Consider the following 18,912-nt stretch of genomic DNA (forward strand, 5'->3'; position numbering starts at 1 on the left):
TATTTGTCAGGGGTGTACACAATTCAATTCGGTGTGATTTAAGAGTTTTTTTAAACCGAGGTTAAAAAATGGTTTAAAAAATTTTTAAACCAACCATTTTATAAGTTTCAAGCCAACCAAATTAAATTGTAAAAATACAGTTTGGTTTGGTTTAGATTATGAATTGAACCAATTAAAATAATTCACTTCTAAATATATATTATTTAATAAAATGAATTAAATTATAGTTTTCTAGAACATAACATAAATATGTAAAATAAATGTAAAATATATATACAACATACATATAAAGAAAATGATAAAATAAATATGAAAAAAAAGTTGTGCACCTAATTGTTTATTGAAAAATTTTGTTAAATATAGTTATATATATATATTTAAAAAAAAAAATATTTATGGCTTGTTCAGTTTGAAAATCACAAAAACTGTAACCCAAACTAAAAATTGTTTTTTAAAAATTTATCAACTTAAACCAAACTATTTTACAGGTCAAATTAAACTAAACCATAATTTTTAAGAGATTCAGTTCGGTTTAATGGTCCACACCGAATTATACATACCCTTAATATTTGAATTTTCAAAACTTAGTGAATAGAAGTTTGACAATGAACTAAACCTTAGTTGGGAATAAGTTTTTTAGCCTTATAGATCTTTTAAATATTTTAAGCGCTTCAATGCTTTTATAATTGGTGTGGACATCGATCCAGTGGAAGGATGATCTACTCCAATTGACAATTAGATAGTTTGACTGATGATTGAATTGATTAAGTATTTAAAAATAATTTTATATAATTTATTATTAAATATATAATTTAAATTATTTTAATATTAAAATCAACTTAGTTTGATAATACACATATTTGAGGTCTGGGATTTAAGTTTTAATAATAAAATTAAAATAATTAATTTTTATATTAATTAGATCAAATAGAATTTTTAATCCAATTCAATTAATCGAATTATTTGTTTTAATTTGGCTTAACTTCAAAAACTAATTTTAAATGAATCAAAACCAATTTTCCTCGACGGCTGATGACGTTCACGTTTTAAGGAACCTCATAAGAGAACCCAACAAAATTTTAGCAGTGTTGTTGGTACGGTTTACAGTTGAATTTTGACGAAAACGTTATGGTAATATCTTTGACAACAATCCAATTGGGGTAATAATTTCTAGCTAACTTTCCACGATCGTTGACTTGTGAGTCTCAAGAATTTAGTGTCATGTATCACGTGGGAAAATGTTAATCACCCAATCTTCCTGTCATTGACCAATAATTTTTGGTAGGTAGAAACGTTAATAATAATCACATGCGCAAACACTGCCTGGCCAGCAAGCTCTTTCGGTCTCTTCGCATACTTCATTTCTCTCCTACTTTCCAGGACCAGATGACTGCACGGCGGGTGGTTGAGTTGGAGCTGGTGGCGGTGGGGTTGCTGCTTATGGTTCAATGTTGTGTGCAGCTGAGGAATACTCATCCTTTGCATGAGATTGTAGACAAGGTGAATGAGAATGGCGGGCCTTATATTGGGCTTGTTATGGCTTACCCCACTGAAGAAATGGCCCTCCAAACCTCTGGCGTATTTGTTCCCAATTCACAAATCCCCTGGGTTGACTTGGCTGGTATCACTTTCATTTTCTTTATGTTTGATGTTCTACTTGTTTCTTTCTTTCCTTTACTTTATTAGTCGTTAAAGTAAAAATCCTAATAGTCCCACATGCTTAAAAAAGGCTTGGCAACCCATTTGTGGTTGTTACATTTAATTTTATGGGTTTTTGGTTCTTAGGGAGAAGATTCAACATTGGGAAGATTAAGAATATAGATGTGATCTATGTAATGACTGGGGAACAAACGGTGAGTTCTTGAACCTTCTTTTATTACGGGAAATTTAAGTGAAACAAATCAAGTGTTTATTTGTTCTAAATTTCTGATACCCTTTACTTCTTTCCTATTGCTTGAGCTTTAACTGCAGAACTTTTTAGCTAAATGCAGGTATAACTGTGCAAATTCTACTTGATGTATTTGATATTGAAGGGGTGGTTCATTATGGGACAGCTGGAAGCTCTAATGATTCATTGTCCCTTGGTGATGTTAGTGTAATGAAATATGTTGCCTTTACAAGTTCTTGGAAATGGAAGGTATGCAGCTAAACTTACTTTGGTTATCCAACTGTAGCACATTTTTCATTTGTTTGTGGCAAATTGTAGATTTTCTCCACTTGAATTGGTACAGGAATTCGAATCAAAGAAAGGGAAATTGCCAGAACTAAAATTTGGAGCCTTCAATTTTCCTGAAAGGGGAGAGAATTTGTTGGCAAAGGTTGAGTTTACGCCAAGCCAGTTGCTCTCCACTGGTAAACTTATGGAAGAGATCTTTTGGCTTCCAGTAGATTCAAGGTGGTTCAATATTTCTGCACAGCTTCAGGTTTGCCATTTCTCTTCATTTCATCAGATTGCAATGAAAATGAATCAATTTCTTTGTTGAAGTACCTGATATAAGTTTTTGATTTATTGTAGGATTTTGAGCTACAACAATGTATTAATGACACATATTGCCTACCCGAGAGACCAAAAGTTGTTTTCGGACTTCTGGGTTCCACAGCTGATATATACCTTGATAATGCAGCATATAGAGAATTTCTTTTCAGAGAGTTGAATGTCTCAACTGTTGATGAAGAGAGTGCTTCCATTGTGATGGTGAGTAAACGAATAACAATTTCATATCAAATAGTTCTTACTAACTTCAAAATCGTTGTTACAAATAATTGATGTTTAGTGGTGTTGTTTTGCAGACATGTCTATCAAATGGGGTGCCCTCTATTGTGTTTCGTGGAATTTCGGATTTGGCTGGTGGGGAAGAAAAGCTATTGTCCTCCAGCCTTAGTTCACTAGCTTCTATCAATGCTTTGAGTGTTGCAGTTGAGTTTATTGCATTACTTGATAAGGAAAACAGACTTCATGACCACCAAAAACAGGTATCTTTTTCAGCATTTTGACAGTAAACAAGGATTGTTTATCCCTATTCTGAAAAATAGTTAAAAGTATTGTTGACAATCTTTACCCTTTGAGGGTATAATTTGGATTGATATGTGCAAAAGATATCTGTAATGGTTTATGGAGAGCTATGGAATGCCCCAGTTAGGTCTTGTGTACTCTGCAGCTTATTTAGTTCCTACTTGAGCTGGCACGGGCTTGTCCTAATTTGGTATTCAACTGTCATGGATTCAAGTTCAACAAAAGAAAAAAAAGTCAGAAACATTTAGTATAAAATCAAAATTATGTAAGATTATTATGCTGCAGGAGCGAAAACACAGGCTTCACATATGTACCACCAAGAGTTCTGACAAACTTTAGGATTGAATTAAGATTTTGCTTACCTCTCTATCTAGAGCAAGTCCATCTTCAATGCAAGAAACTATATGTTCATGCTCTGACATTATTTCTTCAATCTGAAGGTCAAGAGCTTTAGTTTCTACACGCAGCACCTCTCGACTTAGATGTACAGTTATGTTGCATCCATTAGAACAATGAAGCTTCACAAGCTCTGTTATGCCGAGAAAAAAGAAAAAGAGAGACAGACTGTTAGGATCCAAATTCACTGTTTATGATTCTAAAAGAACAAGAATATGTTGAAACATACCATGGAAAAGGCATCTGGTTCGACATTGACACCGGACAGAGGCCAAGTAGCAGTCATGGTAGCATAGGCTGCAGATTGATATTTCAGAATTTGGTGTATACACAAATGGAACTTTTAGATTCTTTAAGTTCATGAGAGTGCTGTTTAGAGATTTTATATGCTCTCTAAAACAAGCATTAGCAGAAGTTTGAGAGGCAGATTCTGCAGCTGAGTGATTACGCGACATTACTTCTTTAACAAGGAGCTCTTCATAAGGAACAAACAACTGCTTGTGGAGACGTGCATACCGATCTCCAGCATCTTTCCCAAATGGAAACCAATCTTTAAGTGCAAAGTTTACTGCCTCGCCACAATTAAAACCTGCAAATGTATAATGGAAAGAGATTAGAAACATAATGGACCCATAAAGAAAGACGCAAATGTGACTCAAAAGAGAGGAATGTGAGATATCTTACCATTACTGAATCCTCCATGATATGCTCTAGGAAAGGTAACAACAAATTCCCCAGGCATCTGCAGAGCCTTGTAAACAGGTACACCATTTTGCAGCAATAAATTTGGACGAAACATTGTCGTTTTTCCTGCTAACCTATTGAAAACTCTGTCCTCACCCTCGAGGGAAAAGTTCTTACTGGCAAACAGATGGTACATTGCTACCCTTTCGAACTGAGGAGCCTCATTACCTGGAACACCATACCAAGTTTTGGGTGCTCCAGAGTGAAGATAATTGATGCTGAGAATATTATAAGTAGATACTAACATCAGAAAAAAGAGAAAATCAGAGAAGCAAAAAGCAAAAAGTTGGAATTGGCAAAGAGAGTAATGGTACCTATATAAGTATTGATCTTCCACATGCCAAGCAAAAATACTGTATATCATACCAATGTAAAGCATCGGATCTGTTATTCCCTAAATTTACAACAGATTAGTTTAAGAAACTATCAAAAAATTTTAAGACCTAAAAGACCGAGAATCAAGCATCATTCTCCATACCGGAACAGTTATATCCAGGTGGCGAAAAACATTGTCTGGCAGCTTATTAAAATGCTGAGAATAAAGAAAGAAAACCCATAAAAATTAAGGATGCAAAATGAAAAAGATTCAGCTTAAGCCAGTGCAAAAAGCATTAGGATCATTAAGACCTTCAAATTGCCATTGCTTGTTGCAAGCTTGTCGCCAGGATCCGTGGAAAAGGCGCTGCCTTCAACATTCACTGCATACTCAACTGTTTCTTGTTTATGAGCCATTTCAAGCCAAAATCTCTTTTCTATGTATGAAAGAGGACGACCACCTGCACGAGGAAACTGACGAACAAACTCCTCATTTGCCTTGTGCTGGAAGGTACCATAGGTATATTTCCTGAAAGTAACCATAAGGATGATTTGTGTCAAATTACAAATAAGCAAAAAGAAGAAGAACTCTTAATTTACCTGCCCTCCTCTTGATAGAATGCCCCCTCGGTATCAACCTGAAGAGGTTGAACTAAAGTTCCAAATTTAAAATCCTCGATCTCCTTACTCAGTACATGAGCAGCAGTCACAGAAACCTCCCAAGGTGATTTAATTTTGCAAATACCTGAAGCATAATCATAAAAATATATATATATATATATATATATATATATATATATATATATATATATATATATATATATAGAGCATGTGATCAATTATAGAACAATAAAAAGCACCGCTAAAAATTATATTAACATACCATATTTGGAAGCATCAGGAGCAATCTTTTGCAGATAAAGTAAAGGATTTTTTAACTCCTCCTCTGTTGGATGGTATTGAGGACAGTAGGGAATTTCGTTTGTCCATTTTACATGATCCAACAGGAAGACGTACGCCTTTTCTTTTTCTTTAGGGATTCTTCCATTGCTACGGCTTCTCCTTACGGCCCAAAGATTTGGTACTTCTATTGTCATTCCCAAAATATTCTGTTGCATAATTTGTATAAATGCATTATTAAAATGTACAATTAATGATTATTTAAAGATGGTGATAAAAGAATCTTTGATGACAGAAACACAATTAGAGAAAGAAAATAAATCATTCACAGAAACCAAACTATTACTTTATTGCACAAAACACAATCTTCTATATAGTGCAATGCAAACAAGATTTACACTACCAAAGAAAACAAATCGTTCAAAAATGAAAATAAAAAGATGATTTTTCTTTCTTGTTTTCTTTTCTTTTAGTTTCTCGTCAAACAAACAGAAAACGAAGAAACAAATTATATTCTCGGCATCCCATCAAAAAATATAGAAAGAAAAAATAAAGACACCGGGAAAAGAGTACAGAGAGGACTTGAACACCTGCTCAGAATTTTCTTTTTTTGGGCTACAATGGGAGATTTTCTTGGAAAATTTCAGCGACAGAAAACTTCAAGAACAGAGAGTGTTCAAATGCTAGGGACTTTGGCGGGTTTCATAACCGTCATGGCGTTAAAACGGAATGATCAGGTGTTGTTCCTGTACGGTACTAAGTTACTGTAAAGTTGCCACGTCATATGTTTGAAACGTGTATTGACCATGATCGACACCGTCAAGGGAAAATTATAGCTACGGAGCACAGGATCAAGTAGCCCTGAAGCACGGAGTTAAAAGAAAAATTCTTCCTTAATTTTCTAAATTATTTTCCATTAGTAAGAAATAGGGAAATTAAAATAAATGGCATTTTGCCCCTCTTTAAGCAAAAATGTCTATTTTTCTATTCTTAAGCAAAAATACCCTAAATTTTTTTAAAATACCAAAATTACCCTTCACCACTTTTATATAAACCCCTCACTTAGATGCATTTCTCATTTATTCAAACACTTACTCTCATTCTCATTTTAACTCAATATTTGATACTATAGGTTCATTCAGAAAAAAAAAATTCGTATTTCTGAATTCAAATCAAAAGAAATCAATTTGTGAGAAAAAAATATTTATATAAATCTTAACTCAAAACTTAATTTTACTTGTTAAAAATGGTTCGTATTTTATGTAAAAAAGGCATTTGGATATTTTATAATAATTTAAGGGTTAAAAAAATATTAAAAAAATATGGGGGCATTTTGATATTAAACAAAGTATGAAGGTTTTAAATGAAATGATAGGAATAGATAAATGCATTTCGATACAAGACAATATATAAGGGTGTTAAATGAACTGTTAGAAAAATATGAGGGGTATTTTGATATTAAACATTGTGAGAAGGTTTTAAATGAAATGTTATGAATAGATAGATACATTTCCATACACCACAACATATGAGAGTGTTGAATAAAATGTTAGATAATTATAGGGGGTTAAAAAAATGTTAGAAAAATATGGAGTCATTTTGATATTAAACATTGTATGATGGTTTTAAATGAAATATTAGGAGTAGATAAATGCATTTCAATACAAGACAATATATGAGGGTGTTAAATGAAATGTTAGATAATTATAAGGGGTTAAAAATGTTAGAAAAATATGGTAGTATTTTGATATTAAATATTGTAAGAAGGTTTTAAATGAAATGTTAGGAATTGATATATTCATTTTGATACAAGATAACATAAGAGGGTGTTGAATGAAATGTTAGATAATTGTTGGGGGATTAAATGAAATATTAAAAAAATATGGGGGTATTTTGATATTAATATTGTAAGAAAATTTTAAATGAAATGTTAGAAATAGATAGATGCATTTTGATATAAGACAACATATGAGGGTGTTAAATGTAATATCAGATACTTATAAGGGGTTAAAAAATGTTAGAAAAATAAGGTAGACATTTATATTAAACATTGTAAGAAGGTTTTAAATGAAATATTAGAAATAGATAGATGTATTTTGATACAAGACAACATGTGAGAGTGTTAAATGAACTGTGAGAAAAACATAGAAGACATTTTGATATTAAACATTATAAGACAATTTTAAATAAAGTGTTAGCAGTACATAAATGCATCTCGATACAAGATAATATATAAGAGTGTTAAATAATATATTAGATAATTATATGTGGTTAAATGAACTGTTAAAAAAATATGGGGGTATTTTGATATAATAATTGTAAGATGGTTTTAAATGAAATTTTAGGAATAGATAAATGCATTTTAGGGAATTAGAAGTGGCATATATATCGATAAATGGTTATTATGGATTTTTTTTCCTATAAATGTTTAATTTTTTTCCAAAATTTTTCATTGTAGAATTGATAATTAAAATAGCTGGTTATATTTCTGATCGTTTTTAAGGAGAATGGATCCAATGTGATGAGAGCACAGAGAAGTATATTGGAGTTTGTAAACAATTGATAAAAATTCCCTTTGGAACAATATTTTAGGGATTTATCCAACTTTTCAGTGAATATTACAACATTGATCTAATAAAAAATTACATTTAACTATGTATAAAACTAAGAAGAATTGAGCTTGACTGCCCTCTTAAGATTGAAAATGATGAAGATGTCCAACACCTTATTGACATGTCTCAATACTTTAAAGAATGTATTTCTGTTTTTATTACATGTACTCTGATCGAAAGACAAGAAGAAAAAGAAGAAGAAATTGGTGAAGTGAAAAAAAATCTAATTGGGAAGACTTGATTGATTTCAATAATGATGCATTCTATATTGCTGATGAATGGTCTCGTGGGGGACAAAAAGAAGGTTCCCGATTAAGGTGATTTTGACAAAAACGAGATGACTAATATTCCTCTTAATGAGGCAAAGTCTGAGGATATGTCATCGGTTACTTGTGATATAAATAGTTTATAACTTGAAGATCCTATTATAGATGGCAAAAATTATTCAGGACTATTTTTTGGCAATGTCCCCATTGATCTATTTAAGTGGTTTCCCGATTTTTCTCTACACCCTTCAACATCATCAAGTGGTGCATAATTGATCTAAGAGGGGAATGCTGCAAAACTTAGTGATATTTTTCATGACAAAAAACACTTAAAAGATGTTGTGGATCAATTTTCCCTGGAGAAAGGATTTCAATACAAAGTGCTTAAGTTTGACATGGGGCAATGAAAGACTAAGTGTTATGATGAAAAATGCCAAAGGTATTTAACAAGAAGCAGATTCAAATCTAGTCAAGTCTTTCGAATTGGTAAAATGAATCCAATCCACTCATGTTCAATTAATTATATAATGTCACATCACAAACAAGTTAGGGCCTAGACTGTAGGTCAATTAATGAGGTTAAAGTTTGTATTGATTAATTGAATTTATTAGCCTAAAGATATCATTATTGACATCACAGACAGGTATAAAATTGACATTTCATATTCACAAGCTTGACGGGCAAGAAATTAGGCTTTAAATTCATTAAGGGGCTCGCCAAAAGACTTATTTATCCTCTTACTTGATTATTGATATAATTTCGGGCATGCTAGTCTGGGAACTGTTACAATTATAGAAACAGACAATGAACATCGATTTAAGTATTTTTTCATAGCATTAGGATGTTTCGTCCATACATTTAAACAATAAATTCAACTTGTTATTTGCATTGACATTAGTTTTATCAAAAGTCAATATCTCAGACATTTATTCTTTACGATGGGTCTTGATGGTAATATCAGATATGCTCAATTACTTTTGGTGTCGGTAAAAAAGAAGATCATGACACATGGTGTTGGTTTCTAATGGAGGTTAAAAAATATATCAATAAAATCCAAGAGTTAGCAATAATCTCAGATCGACGTCATGTTATATACTCGATAATAGCTGAAGTCTTTTCAAATGTACATTATGGATGTTGTTTCCATTACCTTCTTTGCAACATATGATTAAAGTATAAACGCAACTCATAGGTAACGTGTTTATACATATATAAAATTTTTATACCGTTTAACATTTTCTGAATTTTGATAATGAATTGTACATATTATTTATAAACTCGTAGGTTGCGTGTTTATGGTGGAAAGTTGCAAAATCATATACAAAAGCACATTTTGAGGCTATGATGAGATCTCTTAATGTGGTGCATCCTTAAACTAGGGTTTACCTACGTGAGATGAGCTTTTACCGATGAAGCATGACACACTCCTCGAGGCATCGGTATAACATAATGACACCTAACATTGTAGAGTCATTCAATGCCCTTGTCAGACAGCACTGGGTCTACCTATCACGAAGCTCGTTGAGTTTATTCGAGGCATATTACAACGATGGTTTTAGAAGAGGAGAAGTCATGCAAGTATGTACGGAGTTAATAATAATTATCTATTTGAGCATGCCTTTTTTCCCTTATTCTTGTTATTAACAAATGTGTTTTTGCTTTTTCTAAATTGCAGATGAATGCCTCAACAATATTACCACATAGACGGAAGAGAAGCTTGGTTGCCATATGTTAAAGGCTGCGTGCTTGGAGGTTCGCCTAATTACAAATGTTTAGTATCAAGTTCCAGGTATTGGTGGATACATGGGCATTACAGACTTTAATAAAATGTCTTGTACGTGCAAAAAGTTTTAGTTTTCACGTATTCCATACAAGCATGCGATTACTGTTATAAGACACATAAGACTTACAAGTGTGAATGCATGGGTTCATCCTTTCTTCACCATTGAGTGCTACGGTGTAATGTATGTGGAACCTATTAGTCTACTCAAAAACCAATCAAAATGGTTGTATGCCCCCAAAGAAAGAGTTATCTTGCCCCTCGTTCTTGATAGTCGTCGACTGAGTCATCCTTTAAACAATAATTGACATCCTTCACAGAGAGATTATTACACCCAAGGTATGTAGTTGGTATAAGCAACTAGGGCATATCCGAACACAATGTAAAAGCTCAACACTTGTTCCAAGCTTTATCCCACAGGGTTTATCCAGAAGAGATGAAGGAATGAGATCTTGGCAATCTTCTATTTAGTTTTATTAATTATATGATTTATGTATTTGTTAAAATGATATGTAATCGATGTACTTTGATTAATGTTTCATTTAAGTACTTGTGTTCATATGCGATGTAATATATTTAGTGTGAATAATGTTTTAATTATATAGTTGTTATAATGAGAATTATTTATGTAATTGTTAGAATGAACATTTGTTGTTTAATTAATATATGATTTACTTGTGTTTAAGGAGTGTTGGTGGAGTTCTAAGGTTAGTGGATTTATCCTTTATGCCTTGGTTATGCTTGTGTTCCAATTTGGTGTCATTTTAGTGTGTATGTGTATTGATTAGGGTATCTTGGCAGAGAGTTATAGCAAAATTACATAATTGCCACTGTCATTTTCTTCTATTTTTGATTGTCTTGCCTTGATCAATATTTGTACAACATTTGATGATATGATAATTTAAAATATTATAAATACTGTGTATGAAACTTGAATGTATTAGAATTGCATTTGGGGCCTAATTAATAGAAATTGTAAGATAGTACAATTTGGAATGAATAGTATTTTCTAACTCACCATTTTTCTATAAAAGATTAGATAATGAATAAGTGACACTTTATGTAAAAAATTGTAAGCTGAGTTCAAGTTTTGTGTTGATTGTTTTGATGAGTTTATGAATTCACAATTCAATTCAAGTAAAATATTTTAAAAAACTTTAAAAGTTTCAAAATTTGCTTAAACACTCTTTATTTATTTTTTTAAATTTTGAATACGAGATAATTAATAAAATAGAAAAAAATTGAAATCAAACGCATAACCATATATAATGATAAACAATGTATATCAACCTCATAACCATATACAATAAATATATACATAACAACTCAGAAATCAGTAAAATAAACAATGATAAATACAAAAATATATTTGTGATCTTCTCAATGCAGTGAAAATACAACTGCGAAGCTAAATGCTGACGTATAAAGATGCTCTCAAGAAAACATCTAGGCTCTGTGACAACATCATGCACTCTATAAAGCGTAACATAAAAATACTATAATCACTAGAACCCTTACCCTGTGGGGGGATACCCTCTGCTCGATGTAATATCAGGTGATCTACTTATGGTGTATGCCTAGAAGTGGTCCAAAAACTTGTCGTCTCTAATAATGCTAGTATGAATATCTTGTAGGGTTACATCCGTCGTGCGAGCTCCTCATAACTCCTTATGTACAATACCTTAGAGTCATATACTATGATCGACTAATCACAGAAATCTATAACTGTGGCTACCTAATGGGCACAGTTGAAGTTTATAGGGATGAAAACCTATAAACATTGAGAAGTTATAATAGATACACATGTTGCATATAAGTTAATTCAAAATAAATTATAATGGAAATACTATTATACTATACCCTATCGACCTCTCCTCATGGTTTGTAAAATAAACCGAAGGTATAATATATCTTAACCATCTTTGTGAATAGCTCGGGCCACTTTTACTCCTTTAGTGGTGCTACACTCTAACTATCGAATGTCATCCTGATATGCCCTATGAAGAAGGTGTGGGCCTCATCTTACTTTATGGAACGATGACCTGTTACTTGTACTAGTGCCAATGTAATAGTGCCAAAAAAGAATCTACATGCTAAAATAGATATATACAACTTGAATTGTATTAGTTTTAGACGAATATATAAAACACTTAAACAAATTCAATGAATATAGCAACTTACATCATCGATGAGCCACTCGCGTAGCTCAACAACAATCCTCCAAAAAGCACCTTTAGACTAAGCTCCAATGAAATAAACCTCATGGTTGTCCGATGCTATAACTTCGGTTACCACATGAGAAAAGATTCCTCATGCTCTGCAGCAGAGGATGGCATGGTCTGAATTTTTCGTTTTACTCTCAGTTTAATTAGGTTTATATACGGGGTGCAAATGAGCAAACATTTCCAGATAACCTTACCATAAGCAGTCCACACTAACTGAAAAATAACATAAAATTGTTAATTCAATATTTAATCTTAATTATCAATTATGATCAAATGTGTTAATGTTACTTTATTGATGTACAACGAAAGAGGTTTGGTAGGAGAATCCTCTATTATTGTCAAGTCAACCATCCGTACCCTTTTGATAGACTGCAAAACTTATTTTATATTACCAATGATCAATATATATTGAAAATATACAAATTATAATGGATATATCTCATCCTACTCCTTATGTGAAATAACCTTCAATAGCTCATTCCCCTGTGAACTAATTTTAATTACCCTGTTACTACAGCTGGGGATATCAACAATTAATCACAACTACTCATCTTGAAAAGTAGAAAAAATATATTTTAAATATATATAATAATATTAATAACAAATTGATTAATGATATTTCATAGAAAAATATGCTACCTTTACGGTCGAGGAAAGTGTACGGGGAGAAGTCTCAATCAATACCCCTTCATGTCCAGTACCCTATACGAATATTAATAATAAATTGATAAATGACATTTCATATAAAATATAATAACAACAATAATTTTCAAACCTTAAATGGCGGAAGTGATGCAACCGAAGAGTCAACTGAAACACCTTTATAACCAGTACCCTGTATGAATATATAAAACAAATTAATCAATAACAATTCAAAAAAATATAATAATAACAACGATAAATGACAAACCTCGAATGAGGGAGGTGATGTAACTAAAGAGCTAATCAAGACCCTCTTATGGCAGTATCCTATGCGAATAATAATAACAATTTGATTAATGACATTTCATATAAAATATAATAACAATATTTCATATTAAATATCGTAAAAATAATTAATTATATACCTCATTTAGGAGACATGATAGAATCGAAAGGTCAATGGGTGAGACCCTCCCAACACCATCTTGATTACCCTACATAAAGTTAATATGCATGTTAGAGAAACAGGTAAATACAATTTTTATAAGGAATAAATGAGATATAACTTTGTAACTTGATCGACTAAAGCTAGGCATGCACGCATGATGATGTCTTTCAAACGAGTCAAACGATCTTCTAATCGAGACATATAAGAAGACACCTTGTCTTATAAACAGGAAATTTCACACAATATCATATTGTCCCAATAGGCCAAAGTAGCATTTACTAAGGATAGAATGGGTGATGTAGTCGATGGACACTCCTATGTGGGGTGATTAGTAGCATAGTCTTGAACCCCAGGAAGGTGTGTGGTCTCGATGGCTAAGGTTTCAATAACATGGTACATGTAGTATGCTTTGTAATAGGGAGCTAAATGGGCTCCTTAGGTGTTTCAGGACTATCGACCTGTATATCAACAGTGGCATCATTAGAGATTCTTTATCCCTATTGAGGAGGGCACAAAAGAGGATAAGGAGGAATGCGTATCAAATATACTTGTGTATAGAACAATGTCTGCATACCATGGTCTAGTCTTCTCAATCGATGACAGTTGGAGTGGTAAAGTAACATCATCCTATTTATTCATATATATAATTTAACCTATTTGCAATAATCAAGGTATCAATTACCTAATCAATTAACAATTACATACCTTATCACTGGTGAAAACAGTTCCCATGTGACTTTAACCAAAAACATCTCACATATGCCACTTGAATATCCATGGAGACGCATAGACATAAACCAAATCCACCCAATTATATAAGGTGTCGATCGTCTTATATATCCAATACTACAATATAAACATTAATGGTTAAATATAATTAATTTTTGTTTTTACTAATCAATATAGATAATTAACAAATATACGCTTACCTGAAATGCAACGGGAAATTTGTAGATGTCATATTTATGGATGCCAGACATTTGGCTAGAGAAGGCTTTGTCACTCACCTGATACATCAATTCGAACATCTTCTATCACACTGGAACACCCTAGGGGTAGGAATTAACCTCTAAGTGATCAATCAATTAGAGGTACTTTACAGATACCTTCTTTTGTCGATTATCCCCCAGTAACACCATATGCAAACAATAGAACAAGACCATTTTGACAGTGTCAATATCATCATCCCTCTAGGGCTAGCCAAGAAAACACACTCTACATCATGATACTACACCTTTTGACATCTCTGAGAATATGTATCTCTAATCCTATGTCTAGATCTACATGAAATATATAATGAAAATACAGTGATTTGACTAAATAGTAACCCCGTCATTAGTGCAAACTCGAATGGACTGAATTTCATATCAATCCCATTTATCTTAAACCAAAACTCATCTCTCTCTAAGTCTCGATAGAATAATCTGGTAATCGAACTTGATATCAGGTAATCGAAGGAGATGCTTAAAACATATCCTCTTGAACAATTGCAACTGCTTTGGTGTCAATGTAGACCTAATCTTCTATATATTAATGCATTGGGAATGACATATAACCTTTGCTCGAAAGTGTCGTGACTCATCCAAGATTCTTAATTTGTTATCATTACATTTTCTGTTATGAGAAATATCCTATAAAAAGGATTAAAGTTTATAAGAATTTCATAAAAAAAAAAAAATATAAACACAAAGATGAAAATGACAAATATAGAAAAAAACAGACCTAAAATTTGAAAATTACATATTGGAATATCCTAGAAACACAAAAATTGAAAAATTGAATGGAAATTCAAAAACTTATGTGTGAAATTACCCTAGATTTGAAACAAACAAAATAATATACGTCCAAAAACTTTTAAATGACAAATATCATAAAACATAACTAAAATTTGAAAACTACACGTTAAAATACCTTACAATGTTAAAAACTAAAAAACAAAAATTACAAGTCGAGTTACCCAAGAGTGACAAAAATAAAAAAACAGACCTGAATTTCAAAATCTAAATGTTGGAATACCTGAAAAATAAAAAAAAAAGACTTGAATTTCAAAAATTAGACATTGAAATACCTAAGAATGACAAAAACTGAAAAATCGATCTGAAATTTGAAAAGTATATGTCAAAATATCTTAGAATAACAACAATTCAAAAATTGGACTAAAATTTGAAAACTATATGTTCAAAAACCTTAAAATGAAAAATATTAGAAAAAAATGAAATTCTAAAACTATACGATAAAATACCCTAGAATGTCTCAAAAATTAGAAGTTGAATTACCCTAGAATGACAAAATTAAAAAAAAAAAGACCTAAATTTCGAAAACTAAACGTTGAAATACCTTGGAGCGATAAAAACCAAAAAATCAATTTGAATTTTGAAAAGCACATGTTCAAATATCTTAGAATGACAATAAATAGAAAATTAGATTAAAATTTGAAAACTACATGTCCAAAACCTTGAAATAACAAATATAAAAAAAGAAGATTGAAATCCAAAAACTACATGATAAAATACTCTAGAATGTCAAAAATCAAAACATCGCTTGGAAATTTGAAAATTACAAGTCCAAATACTTTAAAATGAAAAAATAAAAAATGAATCTGAATTTTGAAAACTAAATGTTGAAATACTCTAAGATAACAAAAATTGAAAAATCAATCTAAATTTTGAAAAGTACATGTCAAACTACCTTAGAATAACAATAATCGAAAAACTAGACAAAAATTTGAAAACTACAAGTGCAAAAACTTTAAAATGACAAATATTAGAAAATAGCGTTGAAATTTGAAAACTATACGTTAAAATAGTTTAGAATGTCAAAAACCAAAAATTTGGTCAAAAATTCAAAAATTACGAGCCAAAATACCTTAGAATGACAAAAATAAAAAAGCAAACTTGAATTTTGAAAACTCCATATTGAATAATCCAAGTATGAGGGCTATCCAATAACCAATATGAAATTTAAAAACTATATTTTGAAAAATCTTAAAATAACAAAAATACAAAAACAGAGTTGAAATTTGAAAACTACATCTCAAAAATGCCCTAAAATGAAAATATAAAAACGGACCGAAAATTCGAAAATTGGACGTCCAAATACCTTAGAATGAAAAATACCAAAAAGTTAACTTGATATTAATCACAAAAATAAAAAAAAGGACTTGAAATTTGAAAACTACACATCCAAAAACCCTAAAATGTAAAAAAACAAAAATAAAATTCAAAAATTAAGTGTGAGAAACCCTAGATTTAGAAAAAATATTATGTTCACCCTTAACATTTTCTTGCTCTCCCACAGGTCCTAATGTTTAGAACAATATCAGTTTGCCCTCTAACATTTTCTCATTCTCTCACAGGTCCTAAATGCTTAAAAAAAAATCAAATTTTCCCTTTATTAATTTGACTTTACCCACAGTCCAACAAGTTGAAAAAATCACAATTTCACCCCATGGGTCTAACTATTTAAAAAATCAACATTTCCCCCTTCCTACATGGTTCCCATGTGTCGTGTCATGGGAAAAGTTTCAAAACTTGCAATATTCTCCCTCCCCTTGGTTCCTCTGGATATCCTCCAACGTACCTATTGTTTAAAAACTCGCATTTGCCCCCTCCCCTATGTTATTGATTCAACCTGAGGGATATTTCTCAAACCTAGGAATCCCCGAGTTTGTAAAAATCCGTTGGGTTGAATTCCAATTTGAAAATTGGTTGATTTTTCGACCAAAATAACAATTTCTGGCTACCATTTCAATAAAAAACGTTTGTACACTAAGTTAAACACAATAACCCTAAACTAATTCATCCAAAACAACCAAAATTCAAGCAACAAAGTCAATTGTTCAAATCACAAAACCCTAGGCTGAAAATGCCCTAAATGTTACTCTAATCTATCAAATATAAACATAAATATGGTTCAAATAAGATAAGGAATGATTTACTTACATTCTAAGTCATTTTTGTCACCGAAAATCATCAAAAATTCAGTCAAAATGTCAAAATTGCTTTGTTGTGGGAGAGCCGTGGAAAAAGAATTCTTTTGCACAATGCCATGGAAAAAATTTGGTTGAGAATTTGATTTTTTTTGGGTTTATATATGGGGTCATTTTGATAATTTCAGAGAAAGTGGGTATTTTTGTTAAGTCTAATAAAATGGGACATTTTTCTTAAACCCTTGATATTTAGGTCATTTACTTTAATTTCCCTAAGAAATAAGTAAATGAATTTATCTTGTTTATTATTAATTTTATTGGGGATAAAAAGTTGTTGGTATTACATAATTTTTTTTTATTGAGAAAGCTAAATATTCCATTTTTTTTGGTTAAAAGAATTAAATTATATTTTATCGAACAAAAACGATTTTACCACTTTTTAAGTAAAAGAATTAATTTGTACTCATAATATTACCCTTAATTAAGTATATTGTGATTAAGAAGTATTGTATTTAAGTTACAACAACAAATGGTCATGGCAAAACTGAACCTAATTTTAAATACCAATACTTGTTTGAACACTTGTCTAATTATTGTTATAATTAGTTGAAGTAGAACAAAATTTTAATTTCAAACCAATAAATTTTAAGATTAAAAAAGCTTATTTATAGAAAAAGAATATTGTTACAAAAGCTAATCCCAACAAATTAAGGCAAGTAAACAGCTTTGCATTCAACATTAACTTGTATAAATTATTTCCCTTTACAGCAAGTAATTAACATACAAAATTCAAGATGATGGGTTACCAAACAAGTCCTCGTAGGGCATTTCTTTTGTGCTTGCTTTATTCAATCGTTTTGTGGATGGCGTGTGGGATGTTAGAGGCCAAAGTTTCGGATGAGCATGAAGACTTCGAGGCGTGTAAACTACATTGTGAGTTTACACATCGAGCTGGGTATGACTGTTCTAGTATGTGCTTACTTTTGTTATTGAAATATTGAAAGCATGCATTTCTAATCTTTATTAGCATCTGAAATTTATAGTTTATCTTATACAACTATGTCACATCTATTTTTATATTTACTGTTCAAATAACAAAAAGCATAATGAAGGTTTATTCGATTATAAGTCTTTCTATTTGAAAATTTTCGAGATTAGATTGGAGAGTCTATAAAATAGAAATTTCTATTAATTTAAATGTGATCACTCCTCAAATCACCCTCCTTGAGTTGTTATCAGTTTCACAAGAACAATCCTCCCTGATCAGACGTTATCAATTCACAAGAACGATCCTCCCTAAATTATTGCCAAATCTCTAGAAAAAAATATTAGTTGTTGCTCTCATTAATAAACAATCAACCCAAAAAATGTACCTAATTTATGAATTGTGTTCAGTTTTTTCCCTGGCACTGGCACTTGAATTCAAATTTGTTTAAACTAAACTTATTTTGGATTCAAATAAGTTCAATTAGAATATAATCTTCATGTTATAATTTGTTAAATTAATTATAAAATAGGTAAGACATTTGACTGTTAAAAAAGGTCAAATTAATAAAATTAAAATACTAATAATAATAGTCCAAAAGACTTGTTTCCATCCAAGGTATAGTGAAATTCTAAAGTCTTACCTTCTAATTTTAAAA

General features: G+C 31.2%; 2 protein-coding genes and 1 long non-coding RNA gene across 5 annotated transcripts; 1 reads left to right on the top strand and 2 right to left on the bottom strand.

Moving 5' to 3' along the window:
* The first annotated feature begins 1,292 nt into the window (after positions 1 to 1,292).
* LOC123208924 (bark storage protein A-like) lies at positions 1,293 to 4,576 on the top strand. 3 transcript variants are annotated; one of them, XM_044626571.1, is made up of 7 exons: positions 1,293 to 1,621; positions 1,786 to 1,853; positions 1,982 to 2,137; positions 2,232 to 2,423; positions 2,516 to 2,695; positions 2,791 to 2,973; positions 3,454 to 4,576. In XM_044626571.1, exons 1-7 carry the CDS (start codon positions 1,309 to 1,311, stop codon positions 3,493 to 3,495), a joined length of 1,134 nt encoding a protein of 377 aa, XP_044482506.1. In that variant the 5' UTR covers positions 1,293 to 1,308; the 3' UTR covers positions 3,496 to 4,576. The 3 variants fall into 3 exon arrangements, with proteins under 3 accessions (XP_044482506.1, XP_044482507.1, XP_044482508.1); XM_044626572.1 differs by lacking the exon at positions 3,454 to 4,576 and adding an exon at positions 3,069 to 3,150; XM_044626573.1 differs by lacking the exon at positions 3,454 to 4,576 and having other exon boundaries at positions 2,775 to 3,052.
* On the bottom strand, positions 3,071 to 6,041 carry LOC123208923 (lysine-specific demethylase JMJ706-like). Its single transcript, XM_044626570.1, has 10 exons — positions 5,959 to 6,041; positions 5,352 to 5,577; positions 5,069 to 5,213; positions 4,781 to 4,997; positions 4,632 to 4,685; positions 4,468 to 4,547; positions 4,094 to 4,371; positions 3,639 to 3,998; positions 3,376 to 3,542; positions 3,071 to 3,211 (listed from the first exon to the last, which is right to left on the bottom strand). The coding sequence occupies exons 2-10, from the start codon at positions 5,563 to 5,565 to the stop codon at positions 3,164 to 3,166; spliced, it is 1,563 nt and encodes a 520-aa protein (XP_044482505.1). The 5' UTR covers positions 5,566 to 5,577; positions 5,959 to 6,041; the 3' UTR covers positions 3,071 to 3,163.
* A 5,287-nt stretch (positions 6,042 to 11,328) lies between these two features.
* Positions 11,329 to 14,815, bottom strand: LOC123209754. The gene is made up of 5 exons (XR_006501123.1): positions 14,047 to 14,815; positions 13,319 to 13,387; positions 13,162 to 13,220; positions 13,027 to 13,086; positions 11,329 to 12,953 (listed from the first exon to the last, which is right to left on the bottom strand). It is a non-coding gene; the product is annotated as an uncharacterized LOC123209754 (long non-coding RNA).
* Between the last annotated feature and the right edge of the window lie 4,097 nt (positions 14,816 to 18,912).

This window comes from Mangifera indica, chromosome 2 (genome assembly GCF_011075055.1).
Source record: "Mangifera indica cultivar Alphonso chromosome 2, CATAS_Mindica_2.1, whole genome shotgun sequence".
Lineage (NCBI taxonomy): Eukaryota > Viridiplantae > Streptophyta > Magnoliopsida > Sapindales > Anacardiaceae > Mangifera > Mangifera indica.